The sequence below is a fragment of the Sminthopsis crassicaudata genome, chromosome 3 (assembly GCF_048593235.1).
Source record: "Sminthopsis crassicaudata isolate SCR6 chromosome 3, ASM4859323v1, whole genome shotgun sequence".
Taxonomy (NCBI): Eukaryota; Metazoa; Chordata; class Mammalia; order Dasyuromorphia; family Dasyuridae; genus Sminthopsis; species Sminthopsis crassicaudata.
The window spans coordinates 331,149,959-331,171,700 of NC_133619.1; the positions used below are offsets into that span (position 1 = coordinate 331,149,959).

The window sequence follows — 21,742 nt, forward strand, 5'->3', positions numbered from 1 at the left end:
TGAACAGAAATCTGCAGTCTTAGTTCCCTTGTTTGGAATGAGCACATGATTTGGGTGACCTGGATTCAAAACTCTTTATGACCTTGAGCAAATCCCTGAAGCAAATCCTTCCAGTTTTAAAGCCTCTGAACTGTCTAAATCAGATCCCCTGGGATTCCTAGGAATGTCACACATTGCCTTAAAGTCACAATATATATATATATATGTATATATATATATATATATATATATATATATGAAAACTAGTACTTTCATTTTACTTAATTTTGCTTGTTTTGAAGTAATTATTTTTTTAAAAACAGATTAATGTACAAATCAATAACTAAAGTAAATTTTTACTTTTGTTAGTGTTTACTTATTACCAAGTCTGAATATGTATTTTTCAACAGTATAAAATTAGCAACACTTTTATTTATATGTCAGAAATAAAGCATTTTGAATATAGATCCAATTCACCTTAATTAATGACCCATTCTTGTATTAGTGAAAAGTGACAAGTTGTTCCATTTTGAGGTAATAATCAGAAAACATGCTGGGTTTGACCTTTTAAAATATTCATCATATAGTTAAATCGGGGAAAGCCTGGAATAAAACTTTCCATAAAAGGAGAATTGAAAATGTAAGTCTTTGTGTTAGAAAACCTTTAGCTGGAAGATGACCTCTACTGTCAACCTGTGAGATAACATATCTACTTCAAAAATGTGGGTCTACAAAGTATGCTAACCATAATCTAGAGAGAAGCTCCCTGCAGCTTGATTTTAAACTCCTAATTGTGTTTTCCATTCTTGAGTATAAATTGCTTTTTTTAGCCATGTGAATTCAGGATTCATCTGAAGCAGCGGTGTTAAGTTTCTTAATATAACTGCTAGAAACTGAGGCAGGATTTAGAATTTTGCATGAATACTGACTTAAAATACTGCATACAATTTTAAATGGATGTTCACAAGTGTTTATTCATAATTGTTTGCAAAGGTTTTTAAAAAGGGGGAGGGAGAAGAGAGGTATTCCTTTTTTTATTTTCCACTGTTATACTTCCCAACCCCACTGGAATATTCCTTGTATTAAAGAAAAACAGTAAATCAAAACCAATCCTTGCAAAAACCTTATGTAAAAGGAAATGTAACATTTGAGGCCTGGAATCAGCCAAAATCAGCCATTTCTCTTTTGAAAGAAGTGTGTTTCATGATCTATCTAGAAGATTGATTCTAGTATTTCATGAGTTTTGCTGCTGACCACTGTGTTGTTTCATTTACTTTATTGTAGCTTTTGTGTATATTTTCCTGGTGCTTGGCTTTATTTTTTTTTTAATTTTCCAAATAAATAGCTAAACTGTTTTTAGGATAAGAATACTATATGCTCCACTTCACCCAAAGCCCCACTCTCAACTGAGATTCTGGAAGAGAGCTCTGTACAAAGGATGGAGAAGGAGAGGGAAGATGGTAGACGGCCCAGTTCTTTCTTCTCTTCTCTACTCACCTTCCAGACTTTACCCACTCCATGGTCTTGAAATGAAAGTTAGAAACTAAGGTGGCACTTACCAGTCACCTTATTAAGGACTCCTTATTTAAGGGAGAATTTTGGAACCCACCAGAAATAGATCTTTAACATATTAATACTAGAGCAGAAAAGGAGTTTAAAATAGCACATAAAAGTTATTTTCTATTCTGGCATTTAGTTGCCCTGCATAAAATTAGCCTAGGAGCCAAAACTACATTCCTATTAGAGGAACATCACAGATGAGGAATACAGAATAAAGTCTCTTTTTTAAAGCTTGTTTGTGGTTTAATTTGTTTGATTTGACTTGTTAAATGCTATAGATTTTATGTAAGATTTTATTCCTTATTTTTTATGTTTATTAGATTATTTGTATTTATTAGTGGTTTAAAGGTATAATAAAAATGTATACTAAAATTTAATTTCCCTACCCAAAGAGAGTATAGTTTTTATATCTCCAACTCTAGCACATTTCGTTATTTATCTCTTAGGTAGAGATTGTTGGGAAGAGGAAAACTGCATTTGGGAACATGAGAGAAGACATTTTAAAATTAACAAATTGACATTTGAGGGTGATTTGTTTTCCCTTGAAGGTGATAGATTTTTTTTTTGCCCCTAAAGTCAGCTGTGAAAAGTCATCAATAATGTTGACTAAAAGCACTACACACAGCAAAGCCCCAGAATCTATGTTGTATATCATTCAGTCACAAGCTACATTGTCAGTTTATTGAAAGCTGTTTCCAGCCTGTCAGGTAAGTTTTGTTTTAACTGCTTTTTTAAGTGCCAAGTAGATTGCTAGGGAACTGAAGCTGACATTTTGCTACTGTATTACCTGGATTTTTTGTTTTAACTACAAATTTTGTTTTGTTTTACAGAGTTGTCTTGGTTCAACTGGTGCCTTCCTGGGTCGTGTTTGCTCAGTCTGCTCCTCATTTTGTGCTTCAGGGAATCCTATGATAGACTGTACCTTGATGTTGTTGTCTCAGTTTGATAGTACAGACTGAGGGAGATTTGCAGAGACTGGCATCACAACAGCGTCCCAGACATTTGCTTGGAATTGCACAACTAAATGGAAGGGAAAGAGAAGAGATTAAATTTTTGGAAGCTTTATTAGGGTACAGATTTTTATTTTTATGTTTATTTAACTACTACTAAGTAACAATAATGCAAGACTTGAGTGGTAATAGATGATTTTAAAATATACCTATTTGGTGTATAGATGTCTGATTTGTGGGCTGGAGGCCTGGTCTCTTTCAGAAAAATAGTCCCTGAAATAAGTTAGTGTCCAATCTTTTACTAGTGCTAAACTACTAAGTGATTAAATGTGGTCATGAAGAGGAACTGACAGGTAATATTGGGTCAGTTTCCTCTACTATCAGAAGATTCCTTCCCTGAGTCACTGATCAGAATAGGAAAAATACCAGTAACTTCTTTAGAAGTTTAAAATATGTACCAGATTTTAATATAACGTGGCCAACAAATGTGTAAATTACAGAATAACCTACTTGTACACTACTTTTTTTTTCTAATAAAACCATTTCTTATATGACTCTTTATTTTTAATTAGATCACACTCCTCCAGCTCCCTCCAGTAAACTAGTCCAAAAACTCTCATATAGTTGGACTGTCTTCTAGTACACTCATCATTTTATCTTGGATTCAGATTGTTGATTTGACTTTGAAATATAATTTAGTTTCCTCATGTACTCTACAAAGTGATTTTTTGTTCAGATTTCCTAAATTTTTAGCCTATTTACTATCAGTGTGATAGTTCAATTTCCCTATTATTAGTCCTTTCTTTCTGAATGGTATATATTTCTTTTGTTAATAGCGAAATGACAAATCATGTGGGAATGTTAAATCTTCCCATTCTATCGATTTAAGCATAGAGTGAAAAGTCTGGGCCCAACATGTGCCTACCTGCATCTTGGTTAAGTAGACATAAGTTATGACTTCGAGTCACTTTGAAACTTGGTCAATCTGCTGGTGGTTTCTGAATTATATTCTTGCAGTTGTTTTGTAAACTGTTCCATTCTGGATGTGTTCAGTGTGTACACCCCATGGTGAGAGGCAGCTTTTTTAAGAAGAGCCCAGTGGTTGCTCTCAGGACATAAAGGCTAGTAGGCATGGGGCACACCAATCATTCTGAGGAGAAAAGCAAGGGGAAAACACAGCTCCTCCGTCATCTCTGACTCTGCTACTTTCTGGCCTGCCTTGAACGGGTAACATCATTGTTAGTAGAATCTTGTTTAAGCAGAGTAGTTCTCTCTTTGCTGGACAAGAGGCTAAAATTAAGGGAATGATCAGATGATTGTTCTGGCTTGATGGAGAAAGCTCCTGCGTGCTTCCATTTTACACACACCGGCTATCCCCTGCGCACACGATCCAGGTGCCCCTGCTTTCCTCCCCTCTGCCACCCTTCGGTGTCCTTTGTGCTTAGAACTGCAAGGCTGTCCATCACAGTCCTAACCCCAGGAGGAGGCGTGTGGGAATGAAGCGAGACAGCAGCAACTTCTGCTTGTCTTTCTCTAAGCCTCAAACCTAAAAATAGCACTTGTCAGTCACTTACATAATATCTCTATCTGCAACCTCAGGGCTCTCTGGGCATCCACTTTTCAGGACCTGGAAGGGATTTGTTGGAAGGACTGAGAAAGAGAGGAATTTTGAGAGTCATGTTCCAGTTGACCTTGACATCTATTATTAACATTATTACTTTTCTTTAGTAAATGAACATCTTAAAGATTAATTCCAGTTGTTTAGGGTCTAAGTAAACTATAGTCTTTATTTTGTAGTGAAAGCATCAAGGGAATGGATGGAAAAAAGGATATATATTTAATGTTAAAAGTATGCATTTGAGGAATTTGGTATATATAGTTCTGCTCCAGCAAGAATTCTTTCTGTAGAATATTCTACTCATAATTAATAACTCTCTAAAAATCACAATATAACATGAAGATCTGAGTGGCATTTGTGAAAAAAGTGTAGTATCTAGTGTCATACACAAATAACTTACTGGTTCCAGTAAAGTCCAGATGAGAAATGATTGTAAGTCTCTGTCACCTAATAGATACTTATTTGTAAGTTAAACAGCATGCATGAAATGGTTTTTGCTTCTCTACCAGATCAGTATAGCTCAGTCTTATCTTCTAAGCAGTTTTAAGCTTCATGTGGGAAACCTTTTGGAAAGAGCCAAAATAATTTAAGAGGAAACATCTTTTAAAAAAAAATAGGATTTTTTAAAGTTCAAGTCACCTTAATATAATAGTAAAAATCATATTTTCTTGTTATTTTTGCTTCTAAGTGTACAGCAAAATATTGTTGGGAAATGGGCTGTTTTTGACACTGTGTGAATGAGATAGGTCATAGAATTATGAAGTGTTAGATCTCGAAAGAAACTTAAGAGGTCATCTGGTCCAAAATCCTCATTTTACATATGAAGAAACCACAAGATGTCTCTTAGAGAAGGTCATAAAGGCAATGGGAGGTCTAGGTGGGGCTAAACCCCTAGGTCCAACTTCCAATTCAGTTCTTTTTCCACTATACCAGAATTTCAGTCTAATTTTAACATCTTTGTAGTGCTCATGAATAATTTTTCTCATAGCTCTCTTTCAAAAAAGATGACTTAATGGTGGTGAAGCTGTTACGGTGTCATGACCTGAAACAAGAGGAACAGAGATTAAAGTTAGCTGTTTGTAGATGAGATTTTTTTCTTCCCTTCTACAAGCATCCTTAGTTCTATGAGACCGTTAGATCTTTCGAATAATATAAGATTCTATAAAAGAAAAGAAAGAGCCTAGTCTTACTGAATTAAACAATATAGAAGAAAAGTTAATGTATGCTATAAGCAGAACTTCAGTTTGTACCATGCCAATAGACAGGCTTCATTTTAATACATAGTATCTTTTTGCGTAGTATCCTCAGTGAAAGTAGGCACATTTGTGTACCTGCAAATATTATTGCTTAAATGTGAAGGAAGGTATTGTTACTAAAAGCTGCAAATACCCTTCATAGAGTGTATTTAAATGTATGTGGCTTGAGAGAGATCTAACACCGTTCAGTGTTCACATCTGTCTATTGAAGGAGAAAGTTAAATTTTGCTTATATGAAACTCAACTATTAAAATATATTTACTAAAGATTTTTCTAATTGAAGATGTTAAACACTAAGCCACTTACTTTTCAATAACTCCTTCTATTAAATAGCAGAAAGCATTTTGCCATTTATATTTAAGATTAGCCATATTTTAAATTCAAGTTTAATTTGGTGAACTAAATAGGAAACTTAAGTTAATGTGAAATATATCATTTCCTTAGTGGCACACTGAAATGACAATCCCAACTGCAAATCCAGGACATTGGCTGATACATCCCAGCCACTTCACTGCCCCCTCCCCCCATTTCCCTTATATTAACCTAGCTCTGTGAGACACTTCTCCTTTACAAAGAGGACTGACAAAAACTTCTGTAGTGTTGCAATGAAAAGTAATCTAGATTAAACCAGAGAGTGGGTGACTGGATATATGAAATCAAAACTTTTATAATCCAGATTTTTGACAAAATCAGAGCAGTCTTCTCATTTATTAAAAATCACACTGTCATTGTTAATTATCATTATATTCTCATGGAATGTCAAAGCTGGAAAGGATCCTGACAGTCATTTTTCTCCAAGACTGTGTGGCAGGAAATGGAAAAGTAACTGGTATTTATATAGTACTTTATAGTTAAAAGGCAGTCCCATATGTCTCATTTGGTCCCAATAATCCTTTCATATAAGCAGTACCATATCATTATCAATCACTTTTTACTCATGAGGAAACTGAGGGCTTGAGAGATAAAGAGGCTGTGAGGATCTTAGAGCTCATCAGTGTAAGCCCCTGAACGAGAACCCAGGTGACTTGACTTCCAGTGTAGTTCTCTTTGTGAATATGTTCTCTTTGAATACTGTAGGCAGAATTCTCAAAATGGCTTTTGAAAACTGAAACCTGTTAGGAACTCTTTTATAGCCATATGAACAAACTTTTCCATAGAAAGTTTCAGAGAGGCGTCCTGGAGTCATAGAAAAGGCACTTGACTTAGGATCAGTTTAAATTCTGCTTCTGCCACTTGAACAAATCTCTGAACCGATAATGAGCCTCGATTTCTTATCTTTAAAATGGCAATAATTACATTAACCTTACCTACCTCGTAGGATTTAGATCAAACAAAATAATGTAAGTGAACATACTTTTTTAACTGGACCAGGAATGTTAATGATTCAATATTATAATCTCATTGCAATGGCTCTTCCTTCCATTGATGCAGTTAACCATCCATCTATGGTTCCTCATTCTGTGTAGCTCTTAGTTATTCTATAGATCCATCCATATTTTGTGGGTCCCAGGCCCTCATCCTACTTTTCCCATCATCCATTTTCTTGATGATAACCCTTATTATGCCACTTCTTGTTTATCAGTTATCACTGGGAATAATACTAAAGCCTACTTGCAGATGCTCTTTGTTTCTCTGTTACTACTTTTTGGGTCATCCACAGCTTTGATATTTGAGAAATCATAATGTTCCAAGTTTCACATGTAGACAGCATTGCTGGAAGAATATTTGTGTTGAGTTGTTTGTTTGTTTGTTTGTTTTAATATAGACTTTTGTTCTAGGAAGCATACTGAGATCATTAAAAGCAACTTCCTAAATGCAATCCAGACGACTTCATTCCTGTTGTTCAAATCTGATCCTGATTCATAATCCATATACTATACTTGTCCCAGATGTATGCTATGATTAATTGTATGGGGATATTTAGTCTGCATGTAAAAAGAAAACTTAATGAAAATTAGAGCCATCCACTATTGGTCTTCTTCAGGAAAAATCAGTTCTGTGTCCTCTCACCCCAGATGTCTTCACTCAAAGAGTCACATAGGTACTTCATAGAGACAAGTCTTATTCAATCAATTACAAGTTGGGCTTGGTGACCACTGAGCTTCTGTGATTCTGTAAATTCAGCAGGCTGACTATCTAATAGTATGTTCAGGTCTGGACAAAAGTCAATTTTAAGGCATTTTTTAGGCCAATTTCTTTTAAGTAATCAGGGATCTCTTTGAAGAGGTCCCTGCAGTATTCTATGACTTGATATAATAAACATAATATCATCCATAGTCGAAAGCATCTAGAGAAGATCACTTATGTATAGAGGATCTCTTTTCATTTTAGACCTTGTACAAGGTATCCTCCTTAACATAGCCAATACCTGTTTTATTCTTCTGATAATAAGGTCATTGAAAGAAAGTATATCTGTGATTATATTTTTCAAGTAACCTTATGTGATTTTAACACATGTATGAGAGGTTTTCTGTTGCATTACAAAGTCAAATTATTAATTAAGAGCATATGCAGCAGAATCTTGTATTCTCTGCACTTTTCTAGCATTTGTGTGACTATAAAGATGGGGTCTGCTGTACAGAATTCTTTAAGAAACCTCCTATTCCATTCTCATATTTCATCAAGAATATAGATTATAGGGGCAGCTAGGTGGTGCAGTGGATAGAGCACCAGCCCTGAATTCAGGGAGGACCCGAGTTTCAAAATCTGGTCCTCAGGACACTTAACACTTCCTAGCTGTGTGACCCTGGGCAAGTCACTTAACCCCAGCCTCAGGAAAACAAAACAAAACAAAACAAACAAACAAACAAAAAAAAAAATATATATATATATATATATATATAGAGAGAGAGAGAGAGAGAGAGAGAGAGAGAGAGAGAGCGCATTCTCATAAGGGTTGTATCAAGAGGGGAAGGTAGGCATATGAGTGTGTCATTGATATTCTCAGTCATCTTTTTAAAAATAATAGTGTTTTTCACTTTTTTACTGCTATTCCTCTCTCTGCGAAGACTTCTCAAAACAATACCTTTGAAAATGGTAGATTTCCATGGATATTTTCAGTGTCCATTTTCTAGTCTATCCATTATTCCCAGGATCATCTTCTCAAGTACCAGCTTAACTTCCTTAGAGTATAGTTTGAAGTGTTGGGATTCAAATTTTGTGTTTTGACCACTACTGATAATGAATGTTGATTGGCGCAGAAACAATGACAAGTTTGTTCCATTTTCCATTTGTTCTGGCAGCTTCACTTCTCAGTCCTCTCAACGATGATACAAACCTGATAGAATTTTACATTAAGCTTTCTATAAATTGTTTTTCCTTCTACTACTTTCTCCTGTTTTATGAGATTCTTCTGCTTGCAATTAGCCTCCATATATAATATATAAATTGTCTTTTACAAATGAGTTTGTATTTCAAATATTGTTGCTTTTGGCCTGTATTTCTCTCATCTTGGCAGGAAGACCTACTGATTGCTAACTAAACATGATTTCTCGCCCCTTCATTGAGTCAAATGCTTTATTGCAGAAAATGATGATAATCAAGGTCAGTAGCATTGTCTTTTTTCTGTTTGCTCTTTTCATACTAATGGTTCCTTTGAATACATTGGGTTGAAATTATTGCAGAAGTATGCCATATTTTTTCATCTTTTAGCCTCTAATTTGATGTTGATTTTGACCTTTGCAGTGGTCTAACTTAACAGCACACAAAAAGCTGATTTTGATATGACTGTCATTAGTAAAAAGCTAGTCCCTACATGTTAAATATAGAAGGTTTCATTTTCTGTAAAGTTATTTGGTATTTGCCACGTCTTTCACCTTCCAACTCTCTTCTACAACAAAGTTTTGATGATATATAGGCAGGAGGCTAATGAATATCTAAAATCAGCTTTTGGCCTCTTCTATCTCTCAAACCTTACCCATATTTCCCAACATGCTTTTTAATATGCTCCTCTGGCCTACCCTCCCAAATACAAGTGTACACATGTTTTTGATTTGAGGAATGTAGTCAGGTACAGATATCAGCAAAGAAGCTCTAATTATTGTCATGCTGGGTTGTGCTGGTGGTTGCTGTTGCTGTTCATATTCATCACGAGCACAGGCTGCAAGGCAGAGATGACATCCTGCTAAATAACATTTCTTGTTTCTTTGGGGAACACGATGAAAGCAACTCCACCAAATCCTTTGTCTCCCTTTCCAAATAAAACATGTAGGCCTTCCTTCCATTTAGTTGTAACTTCCTTCTGCCGCCTTGTTTCATCTGTCCACAAGAATATCAATATTGATGTACTATAGTTCTTTCGGCAGTATGTCAGTTGGTTTGTCTTGGTAAAGGTCTCACATGTAGGATAACTACAGAAAAAAATTAACATTTGTAGACAGTCTACAAATTGTATGGTTCTTAGAACTCTCTCCCTTATTTATCTCCATTCTGCCAACTGTCACTACAGAAATAGAGAATGCTGCCTAGGAACAGGAGTTATTTTTTGGTTTTGTTTTATGGGTCACTATGTCCAAAGGAATTGATGAACCGCTTCTCACTAAGCTGTAATTTGGATCCTGGACAGTCAGTCCAAGATCAGAATCAGTTTGGACACTCACACCTTACCTCTCCTTTCTTCTCCAACATAATAAAGTTTGCCAAAACTTAGTTCTTTTCTGCTAAGTTAGTCTTTGCAAATCTAGTATCCCCTGCATGCCCAAATAAGACATTGGAATACAGCTTCATGGAGCTAACTTATATAAATGTCTGTTATCATTTCACTTCTCTTCTAAATGAGAATGCACCCCAAAATAGTTAAATATATATATATAAAGAAATTTTATCTGTTCTTTATAACACTAGCTATTTCATTTTATATAAACATTTTATATGTTTAAAAAACATTATGGCTTTATCAGACTGTCATAAAAGGTCCATTGTCACACGTAAAAAAGTACTTGCCTGGAGACAATATTCTGTCTAACTTTTTAATTGAATTCTAAGATTAACATTATATACCAAAATGCAGTAGTCTCTATTTTCCCTATTAGAGTACATAGGTGGTTTGTGTTAATTTAATCTAGCTCATTCCAGATATTTATAGAAAGAGCCTATTCTTTTCTTATGTCTTTACAAATCCCTCTTAGTGGTAAGGATCATCTTTAACTTTTAAATAGGAAATATCAGAGAAAACTGTTTCTTGAGCCCCTAATTCATTCTCAGGATATCAGACACTGGTAAGAAGCAATTCTCTCTTTTGAAGGAGAAGAGAGGATGAGTAATAATTGTACAAATTTGTTTCTTAAAAAAAATTATTTTTGTTTTTATTGAAAACATCTAATGTTTTCTGATTGGTTAATGTTACAAACTGAAAATTCAATTTCTGGGAATGCCTTATTTGGCACTATAGTCATTCTCTTTCATGCTGCTGGTGAAACAGATACAACAGGACTTTAGCTTTCTTCTTTTCAATTCTTCCTTGCCTTTCCTCTCTCCTATCCAGCTTTCCCCTTGTCTTCATGTCTTTTTATTTATTTCTGAGCTAGGTAATGTGAATTTGTGGACTTCATGATTTTTCTGAATTGTCAGTTTGAGGAAAAGGGGAAGCTTATCAAACGATATCAGTGCTAGATAGTGGGGAAAGGGCTAAACTAGGATTTATTTAGGAAATCTGATTTCAGGGATTTTTCAGTCCAACTTCTTTTGAGTAGTCATGGATCTTTTGATGTAGTCCTGCAGTGTTCTTTGGCTTGATGTAATAAATCTAATATTAACTATAAACTAGCTTACATCTGTGTATCACTAAAAGGCTTGCAAAACATTTTTACATACATTATCCCGTTTGAGTATCAAAACTACGTTGTGAAATGGGTATTGTTATTTCCATTTTTCAGGGAGGAAACTAAAACTCAGAGAGGTTAATTAATTTTTCTATGGTTTCATAAACAGTGTGTTTTCAACAGGATTCTGATCTGTGTCTTCCTATTACCATAGCTAGCACTCTCTCAATCAGATCATCCTACTTTTCTATAGTTACCTGTGTGACCCTGAGCAAGTCACTACATATTTTCATCTCGATTTCCTCATCTGTAAAAGCAAGAGAATTGAGAGAGGTGACTTCTAAAATTTCTTCCTTCCCTGAAAGCCTGCGCTATTTATTGGCATCCAATGTTATCAATACTCAAAAATTAACAAGTCAACAAGTAGCTATGCTTTGCAAAAGCAAAGAACCTCAAGTTCCCCCAGTAGGAATCCCTTGTTTTCATAAAATGTTAAATACCTTGTATGTCCTTTGTTAGGATGAAAAGGAAATGAATGATGAGGTTCTAATCAATGGGAGATAAGCTCCTACTCTATTTTCCTGAACATCTTCTCATACAAAATGCATGGTTTATTAAATTCAACAAATTCACAATAAAAGAAAGTCTGCCTTCTGATGTTCAGATAGCTGTATGGAAAGTGAATTGAGAGAATTACATTTATTCCTTAGCATCAAATCTAAATCAAGAAAATCTCTGTTGGATTGGTTTGGTTCATTCTAAGGGAACAAAAAGGTTCATGTCTGTAGAAATCAGACTGTCAGGTCAGTCTTTCCAATTGTTCTTTGAACTTCTTTTTCTGCAACAGTGTGGCACTAAGAGACGGCAGAGTAAATCTGAAATAATATATGGGATCTCTTTTTTTGTGAAAATTACAGTATTTGTCCACACTGTCATATTGTTTCTGCAAAGCGTGCAGATATTTTCCAAATATATAAAATGGATTATATCCTTACACCCACCTAATAAAAATATCATCTGTGTGTACAGGTGTTGATAAATACATCAATTTGTTGCTATCATATAAGCCTAAAATACATAAAGTTGTCCACAAAGAGTCATCTTACCAAAATATTCAGTAATAAAAATATGCAACACTCACACAGATAACTGTGCAGCATTTCAGGCCTTGGCCTATGCCCAAAGATGTGTTGCTGATGTTGGCAGTTACGCATACTGATTTTTGCTGTTCTGTTTATTCTTTCAGCTTGTGTTTATGGAACAGCTGTGTATTATCAGTTGGGACAGGTTCCTTTTCTACTCTCAGATATAGAAAAGAACTGAAGATAAAATTCTTACCTTCAAGAAACTTGTGGTCTGAATAGGAAAATGTGGACACTTGAAATTGCATTAAGTATATTAATGACTATGGGAATGACACACTCAGGCCAAGGTCTTTGCAATTGTCTCCTCCATGTGTGGCAGAAAGCTCAGCCATTTTTGGTGTCACATAACTTAAAAATAATTTCATGGTGAGAAATACTTGTCTCCAGGAAAAACATGACTTACAAGTGGGATCTAAGGTTTTCTAGGAATGTGGAAGATTTGGCATGCTGAAGCCCATATTTTCTCCTGAAGGCTAGTAGAGATTAGGTAGCCATCCCAACAATTCTTGCTGAGTTGGATTCCATATCCGTATTCCAGATCCTAGAATAAAAATTCTAAACCCAAGCCTAGACAAAATTGCCAAATAACAAAGTTTTTTCATCTCTCTCCCTCCACCTCCCTTCTCTTTCTTTTTTCTCCCTTTCTAGGCTATCTTCCTTCCTCCCCTCTATCTTCCTGTGCTTGTTGCCTTGATAGCCCTGCTACCCTATTCACACTTGATTTCAGGAAAGACCATAAAGTCATGTATTTTCACAAGCAAGTTACTGATAACATCTTGCTATGTGTATTTTCAAAAGGGAACAAAATTAAATCAAAATAATGAAGGCTTAATTGTGAAATTTCAGGAAGGGAAAGCTTATTTTGGAAATCAGGGAGTCCCTCCTGAATCCCTTACAACCCAAGTTTGCCTGCATGTTTGGGTCAGATGGGTTAATCTAGTACAGCTATTCGTGAAGCTCTGAATCTCAAAAACAATTATAGATGCTAGAAAATGCCATCAAATTTTCATAATTTCTAATCCTACAAAGTGATTTCATTTGCCAAAAAACCACTTCACCTCTGAATTTAATTATTTTTCTCCTTCATCTATGTCATACTCCTCCCCTCCCCCCAACCCCAAAGAAAAGAGAAACTATCCTTTTTAAAGACTTGAAAAATCACATGTTGAGGAAGTTCTGAAATAACCCCAATCCCCACAGATTCAGATCAATCACTTCTTTGACCTACATGTATGGTACTAAAAATCCAATCCTTTTATCTAAATAGATAAAACGATTTTCAAAATCATAGGGCTAGCAGGGACCTTGAGAGAGGTCATTTGTCCAGCCACCCATTCCATCTACTGAAAAGCAAAGCTTAATGAAATATCAATGGAGTACACTTCTGAAACTAAGTGTAATACGTGCCATCTATTTTTATTAGTCCTGTTTTTGTCCTTGTGCAGATAATGATCTAAACTAATTCATAGGACACTGCTTTTTTCTGATCTGTTATTGCTTGAGATGTAACTATTTCAGTTTATATTCCAAGATTTGAGCTCCCATTTCTTTTTCCTCTCTCCAACATCTTGACTCCTCTCTTATTTTCTTTTGGAAAACACAAAAGGCCTCTGCTAGCCCTCAAAATTGGGGCTCAGCCAAGAGCAAGGAATGGAAACAAAGGAGAGGGTGTGAGAGGAGACAAGACAGTATTGCACAGTGATCAAGGTTCAAGATTTAGAGTTAAAAGACTTGAATCTGAATCCTGGCTCTTCCACTTACTTCTTATGTGTCCTTTACTTTCTCAGACCTCAATGACCTCAATTGGAGTTGGAGGCAGTTGCTCCAAAGTCCCTTTTAACTCCAAGTCCACCATGCTGTAAGAAAGCAGGAATTCAACCTACAGGAAAAGAAATAGATCACAGTATAGAAAAGGGAGCTAATTAGTCATTACACATTTTGACTCACACTGCAGTAGAGTGGTCAATCTAAAGCATAATCATGGACTCAAGCCCCTGCCTCTGCCACTTCACAAAGCCTTCCTGGCCAACAGAATTAGGTAGTGGTTAATATATATATAGGAAACCCTACAGGAAAGAGCTCTGAAAATAGAAAGAGAGCACTTCCAAAGGGTCAAGTAACTTAATTCGCTGTTGTGCCCCTGCCATCTTGGAAACTATGTGAGGTCAGGGAACACTCATATTTTATAGTTTCAGACACCAAGCCCAACAGAATAGACCACATGATGATCTTCATTGAAATAACCCAGCGTTCTAACACTTAATCTCACAGCCACTTTGACCTCTAAGCAGCTGTTAGAAGCACACTCGGGCTTCTCTCTTGATCTCAACATACCTCATTGCTTCACTTAACAGTTTTGATTTTATAGATGCAGTGGGAAGAGCCCTGGATATGGGGTCAGGAGAACTATACTCAAATCTCAAACCTGCTCACTGCCTATGCAACTTTGGCAAGTCACTTTCCCTTCAATTTCTTTATATATACACATACACACACAAATGTGTGTGTTATAAGGTTCCTTTTTGCTTTAAATCTTGAGAGTTCTGTAGACACTTGCCAAGTCCTCTATTTCACTTTATTTACAGTTCTGATAGCTGGTAAATAATAATCCTGGTTAAGAGCACAACCCAAATGTTAAGCTTTTTCCCAGCACAGATTCAGTAAATATTACCTTTTCTCTAAAAATGCACCTTTTAAAAAATTAAAGTAGAATAAATTATTTAAACACTAAGAAATCAGCAAAATGAAAACTATTTAGAACAAGATGGAAAGAACCAAATTCCTCCTGCTTACTACTGTGTTCACCATAAACTTCAATACCTCTTATTCATTGTTCAGTGACTCAGGCTTTCTCTTTCCCCATCCTGAGTTATGAATCTCACTCTTAAGTTGAGTCAGAAGTTCTGGGCTGAGTGTAATTTTGCATTAAAAGAGTCTAGGTAGCCAGCCTTTAATTCATCTCTGCCACTTACCTCTGTGACTTTGAACAAGGAATATCCCCAGTTATAGTATAAGAAGGTTGGAATGGATGCTCTCTTTGCTCCCTGCCAACATCAACTTTGTGATCTTATGAACTAACTGACCTTATTCAAAACAAAAGCCTCAATTTGACTCCTTGCCCCTTTTCAGTAACTCTGGAGGACAATGACAACTCTGTGTCCTTTAGAATGGGAAGAGGAAAGCCCCTCCAAATCTGCTCCCCTTTTTATTTGAACCAATGAGAGAACACAAGGAGAGCAGAGCCCTACACACCCTCTGACTGTCCTTCCCCCAGTTAGGAAAGGTTACTCTTGGCAGTGATGTTATTTCACTTACTCTACTCCCTCTCTCTTTAATATTGAATTCCTTCTCATAACAACCTGTCAGTTTCTATGGATTTTTTTTAAACTAGATTTCCTGCCAACACAAACAGCCTTTTTGTTATGATTCAACTCCAACTTATTTTTTTTTTCTGAACATTTTATAACTCAGTGTGACCATTACAAAGGGTGGATTCCCTCCATCCATCCAACTGTTTGTTAGAAAGTAGTTTACTCACAGCCTCATAATCATTATTCTATTCTATGAGGGAAGATAATTAGAAGGGGCTTGAGAAAGAGGGAAGAAGCTAGTTCAGCTCATAAATCAGGCCACCAGATAGCCTTTGGGAAAACTATGGCTCATTTGTGCAATGTGGGCTCCAACCCTATCAGAGAAAAGTTGTACTAATCCACAATCACATGCCCTCAGCATTCTTAAAGTTCCCTTTTACCCGGGATAATTCTACAGTCAAAACATGTGTTTACTAGTGTGTAAAATGCCATGTGACACTTTAAAGGGAAGAAAGGATATTCAAATTCTCTGGCTGGTTTTGGAGAAAGCAAGTCTGCTGATAAATAGGCCAGGTCCATGAAGGTCAGATAAGGAAACTGTAGATGGTAATTTCAAGAAGGTAGATATGTACTCACCCTCTAGGATAGGGATTCTTATGACCTCTGTCTTGCATCACAGACCCCATGACTGTCTTCCCAGAATAATGTTTTTAAATGTATAAAGAATTACAAAGGAACTATTATATTGAAATCAGTTATCAAAATGTTTTTATACGTTCACGAATCCTAGCCTAACACTTCTGCTCCAGAAGGTCTAGGAGACTTGGCAGAAATAAATCTTAATGGAGGCCAAAAAATAAAAGAACTTTTGTGTAATAGAAAAAGGCTGAGGAGGCACCATGTTTAATGGGAGGAACACTGGCTCTGGAGTGAAATCCTAGATTTGCCACTTAGTCCCTGTATAACTTTAGACAAGCTCTTTCTGAGTTTATTTCCTCCTCGGCAAAATGGTAAGATCAATCAGAAACCAAATACCTTCCATTGTGCTACAAGATAAGGATCTGGCTCCAGGAAACTTCAGAGGTTACTAATATTAGAACCTGATCAGTTCAACAAATGCAATTCCACAAATAACAAGTAATGATTATGTAAATGTAAAGAGAATCAAAAAACTGGGTAGGCTCTTGCAAAGATCTTTCAAGGAATAATAAAATGGTTAAAAAGCCAACTTTGGAATGGGGAAGCAGTGGGTTCTTGACCTGCCTCTAACATAAGCAATGTAGTCAAGTCACCTCAATCTTCTCCTTTATACATGGCCTCTAAGGTCTCTGCCAGATCTGAATTAATCATCTGATGAAAATGATTACATTCAGCCTCTTGCTTCCAAGTACATTGATAGTGACACTAGAATATTGAGATTCAGTACCCTTCAGTTATTTATCTGTGTCAAGCCCTTGAACAGTTAGGAAGTTTCTTCCCAACTGGGGAAAGAACAAATGGGAAGTAGAAGCCACAGAGAATGTGAGAAAAATATGCCAGAGAAGGAAGAGAAGCAATGTCTCAAGACCAACCACTTGGTCCTCAGAAAATATTCTTAGCTATGAAATGGTCTGTGGCAAAAGTAGCTAAGAGAAATAGCTGGTATTTCTGGACCAGACTCAGAGTCATTTTTGACGCTAATTCGAATCCCAACTAAGGACACTAGCTGTGTGATCATGGGCAAGTCAAATGAAGGTTAATATGATTGTATTACTACTTTCACAGGCACAGACTTGTGAAGGAAACACCTTATAAATGGTAAAGTGTCATGTGAATTTAAGTTAATATCCTGAGAACTTTGAGATAACATTGTAAATGTTCTTCACCTATTTGGAAAAGCACTCCTTCTCTAGATGGCTAGCATGTTGATGAAAAGCACATCTTTTATTCAAAAGCCTCCAAAATAATCAGGCAAATACCCTGTCTTCCACCATAGCTTCTTTGTTGTTTTTCAGGTGTGTCCAACTTCTTATGAACCCATTTGTGGTTTTCTTGGCAAAAATACCAGAGTAGTTTGCCATTTCCTTCTCCAGCTCATTTTATAGATGAGGAAACTGAGGCAAACAGGGTTAAGTAATTTGCCTAGGGTCACACAGCTGGTAAGTATCTGAGGCCAGATTTAATCTCAAAGAGGAATTCCAGTTCTGTCCACTTTGTCACCTAGTTGTCTACTCTAGCCTCTAGCCAAAAATAATTGTTTCAAGTTGTCAGCTGGCCAGCTGTTCAGATTATTTGGTTATACAACATAACAGGATATTTGGCTTATCTTACAATCTTTAGCCAATAATAAGTAGAATTTTTTAAAAACAGAAAAACCTTAAGTGATTGAGTCCTATTATTCCCTTTTATAGATGAGTAAACTGAAGTCTAGATATTTTAAGTGATTTCTCAAAATCTTATAAGTAAGTTAGTGGCAAAATCTGGAATGGAACCTAGGACTTCTGATCTCTGGTCGATGTAATTATATACTTGGTGGGTGAACAGAATTCCTGCAACTTCAATCTTCTAGAGATAGCCATGAAGATAAAAGCTGGCCAAAGAAATTCTGAGTCAAGGAAAATAACTCTTCTACCCAGTCTAGGCGCCTATTATCTCCCTTCTCAGAGGCACATAATATATTTAATTGCTATATACATACTTGTTTATCTGGTTTTCCTTGGAAACCCTCAGTTCTGTACATTATAGTTCATGTAAAAAAATAATCAGTTTTTGTTGTGATTTAGAGGGATTTAGATGGGATTTTTGTGGTCTACAAGTTTAATTAGTAGTAAATAGGTATAGTGTGGTAGCCCCCCCCCCAAAAAAAAAAAAAAGATCATCTTAGGCTGCTTTCTGTGAATCACATCTTTCAGAATTTGAGGGTCATGGTTCCATTGTGCTCTGCCCGGGGTAGCTAGGTGGCGCAGTGGATAGAGCACCAGCCTTGAATTCAGGAGGACCCGAGTTCAAATCTGGTCTCAGACACTTAGCACTTCCTAGCTGTGTGACCTTGGGCAAGTCACTTAACCCCAGCCTCAAAAAAAAAAAAAAAGAATACAAGTAACCATTGTGCTCTGCCCTAGTAAGACCTCAGTTGGAGCTATATATTTTGTATTCATATTTCTAAAAGGACTTTAGCCAAAGGAGACAACTAGTTTAGTTATGGGGCCTGATTGGGATCATGCCATATGAGAATGACTCAGAAGGACAGATGATGATGTTTTAACCCATAGGAGAGATTACACTTATCCTGCTTGGCTCTAGAGAGCAGAACTAGAAGAAGTCATAGGTGGAAGATGGAAAAAGGCAAATTTGGATTTGATACAAGTAAAATCTCCCTGAGCAATTAGAACTATCAAAGGCAGAATGGCCTGCTTCCAGAGGTCTGAATTCAACTCACTGGAAGTCTTAAAGGTTGGGTATCCTGTTTGTCAGGTGTATAGGCAGTAATCAGCTGGTAGATGAAATTTTTGTTCTGTTATGGTTTGAATTAGATGGCCCCTGAAGTTCCTTCCAACACTGGGAGGCAAACTTTCCAGGCTGGCTCTAAGACAACAAACTCAAAAGGGAGGAGGAGACTGAACAGACCAGAAGAGAGGCAGACCTTGACAGTCATTGACTTAGTTTTCATAGTTGTGAGAAAACAGGTTTCAAAAATAACATATTTCCACAGCCATTTAAATGATGAGGATTTCACTTTTATAACAGACTTTCAGGTTTGTGAAGCACTTTACATACAGTATCTTGTTTGAGCCTCTCTACAATCCTGTGAAATAGGTGCTATTATTTATCCCCATTTTAGAGATGAAGAAACAGGTTAACTGACCCACCTGCAGCTTCATGGCTAGCAAACTGTGACTGGATTCTTTGCTGTTTCCTTCAGGCACTGTTTAAATAGCTTCTTTCCAGGTGTTCCCTGTTGTTGTTCCTCGAGGCCTGACTCTTTGGGGTTAGTTTTCCCCACTTACATCTTTTTTCCTCTGCCCTCTGGTCCCAGAAGAAGCAGTAACCTTTAGGCCTAATTTTGTCCCTGGAGAAGGCCTTTGAGTTCCAAATAAACTCTAGCTTGTTAGTGGCACCCTTGCTGGGCAGCTCCTCTGCTGTGTCCTTAGCATGGCCCTAAGAATCTTGTTTTCCTTGCAGCCTGCGCTCTCAGGTCTTGCTCCTTCTAGGTCTTTTGCCTTCCCTACACTCTGGGTTATTACTCTCCCCATCTTTATTTGTTCTTCTCTGGGTACTCAATATTTATGTACATTTAATGGACAATCACCAGCTTCATTGGGCAGTTCCCATTGTTTCCCCAAATGACCTTTCAAATGGCCCTTGTGATGGAATAGATGGTGAGCTGTCTTCAGAAGTCAATAAAATTGGGATTCAGATCCCCCATATACACATCCACTTGTCCTGTGATCTTAGACAAGTCATTGTTGTTCTCACTGCCTTCAGCAACTCTCCAGGACTCATTTGCAGAGCAGCAGTAGGCTGTATTAGTATAGGGAGGAGCTTTTACCCAAACCTCCCTAAACTAATGAAAATCATAGACTTGGTCTCAAAAAACAAACAAACAAACAAAAACGTTTGAGTAAAATAACTAAGAATTTTTAAATAAATAGACTCATAGACTGTTAGAGTTAGAAATCACTTCAAGGATTATCTAGTTGAATCCCTCCCCACACACTTGGAAGATGAGGAAACTTGAGGCACAGAGAGGTGAAGCCATTTATATAAAATTATGGAGTTAGTTGACATTTTAACAGAGAAACCTTTGCCCCTAGTTCTAAAGAACTGAAAGTTGGGGAGAGTAAAGGCTATTATCTCCTTCCTCAAGCTCTCAGTCACATTGGGGGATTTGAACCAGTGCAGTGAGAAAAGGCTTCAGTTAAAGAAGACAATTTAGTTAGATATAAGAATGAACTTCACTCTCATGGACTACACAGAAGTGGATTTTCTCTGTCCTTGAACTTCTTTAGTAAATTATTAGCCAACTCTCCTGCCTAACAAACACTCACCTGCCTAGGGGATAGAGGGGGAAGGCTAGGATGGCCTTGTAAAACTCTGTACCAGTTCTGGAATCCTGTGATTTAATTTTTCTGCACCTCAGTTGTACCATGAGAGGATTGAACTAGATAATTTCCAAGGTCTTTTGAAACACTGAATCCAGAAGTGATCCTGTGATTTCATAGCAAAAACACATCACCTACATCGTACACCACCATTGCCACTCCTCTTCCCTCCTTCCCCATGCCCATAATTTTTCCTTTGGGACTTTTTCCAATGCTCCGTCAGAATCTGGAGCAAACCTTGATGCACACATGTTCCTAGTAGTGGGACAAACTATATGCTTTTGGACATGTTTGCTGGTTGAAGTGGGAAGTGGTATTAAGGAGAGAAAGGAAAAATCATGTTATAGGCTTTGGGGATTACACTGGTTCTATTTGTGTACATCCTTGTCTCTGATTTGGCTCTCTGTCTTCTCTATGCACTTATGAACATTTTACCTATTACTATAGATGAACAAATTCTTTTTTTGAAAGTGTTTGTGTGTTTTTAAACAGTCCTTATCATGTAAAGATTATTAAATTTTCAAAAAAAATTGAATTTTACTTTTGTAATTTTGGGGTAATTTTATAGATTTTTATTTTATGGCCAATTTTGTATGAAGATATGGAAATGTTCTGTATTTTTTTGTTTTTAATGATAGTAGTAAACCTTAACTGTCAGCATCTATAAATATGATTCATATACAATTAAGTTTCCTTTGTATTAGGGATTTTTAAAAAGCAATTGTGTTTCTTACATGGTGCTCCCTTCTTCAAAAAGCTACTCTGTTTTACATATTGTGAATGCTGAAGATTAGGAAAAATAAAAGATGAACTTAAAACCTCTGTGGTGTAACATCCTGGAAATGGTAATGTGTGTATATGGCTTTGGGAAAGTAGTAATTAAATGTTTAATGGTTTAGAACTTCTAGTACAGAATGGCAGTTCTGGTCATTACTCACAGTAGTTGAGTTTCTGAACAAACCAACCATTTCTTTTGAGAATACTTATTAAGACAACCATTATTCAGTCAAGAAATAAGGTTATGTTTATATTATCATGATACTTGTGGCATTGCATATAGCCTATTGAAAATATGTGCAATAA

The 21,742-nt window shown here is 36.4% G+C and overlaps 1 protein-coding gene across 1 annotated transcript in view; it reads left to right on the forward strand.

The window, feature by feature from the left end:
• The window catches only part of SLC49A4 (solute carrier family 49 member 4), a 152,499-nt gene extending 131,018 nt beyond the window's left edge, over window positions 1–21,481 (forward strand). The window contains exon 9 of the mRNA XM_074301394.1: window positions 2,370–21,481. Within this exon, the coding sequence (XP_074157495.1) occupies window positions 2,370–2,485 (116 nt within the window). The 3' untranslated portion in view covers window positions 2,486–21,481. The remainder of the gene's footprint in view (window positions 1–2,369) is intronic.
• Window positions 21,482–21,742: the final 261 nt, after the last annotated feature.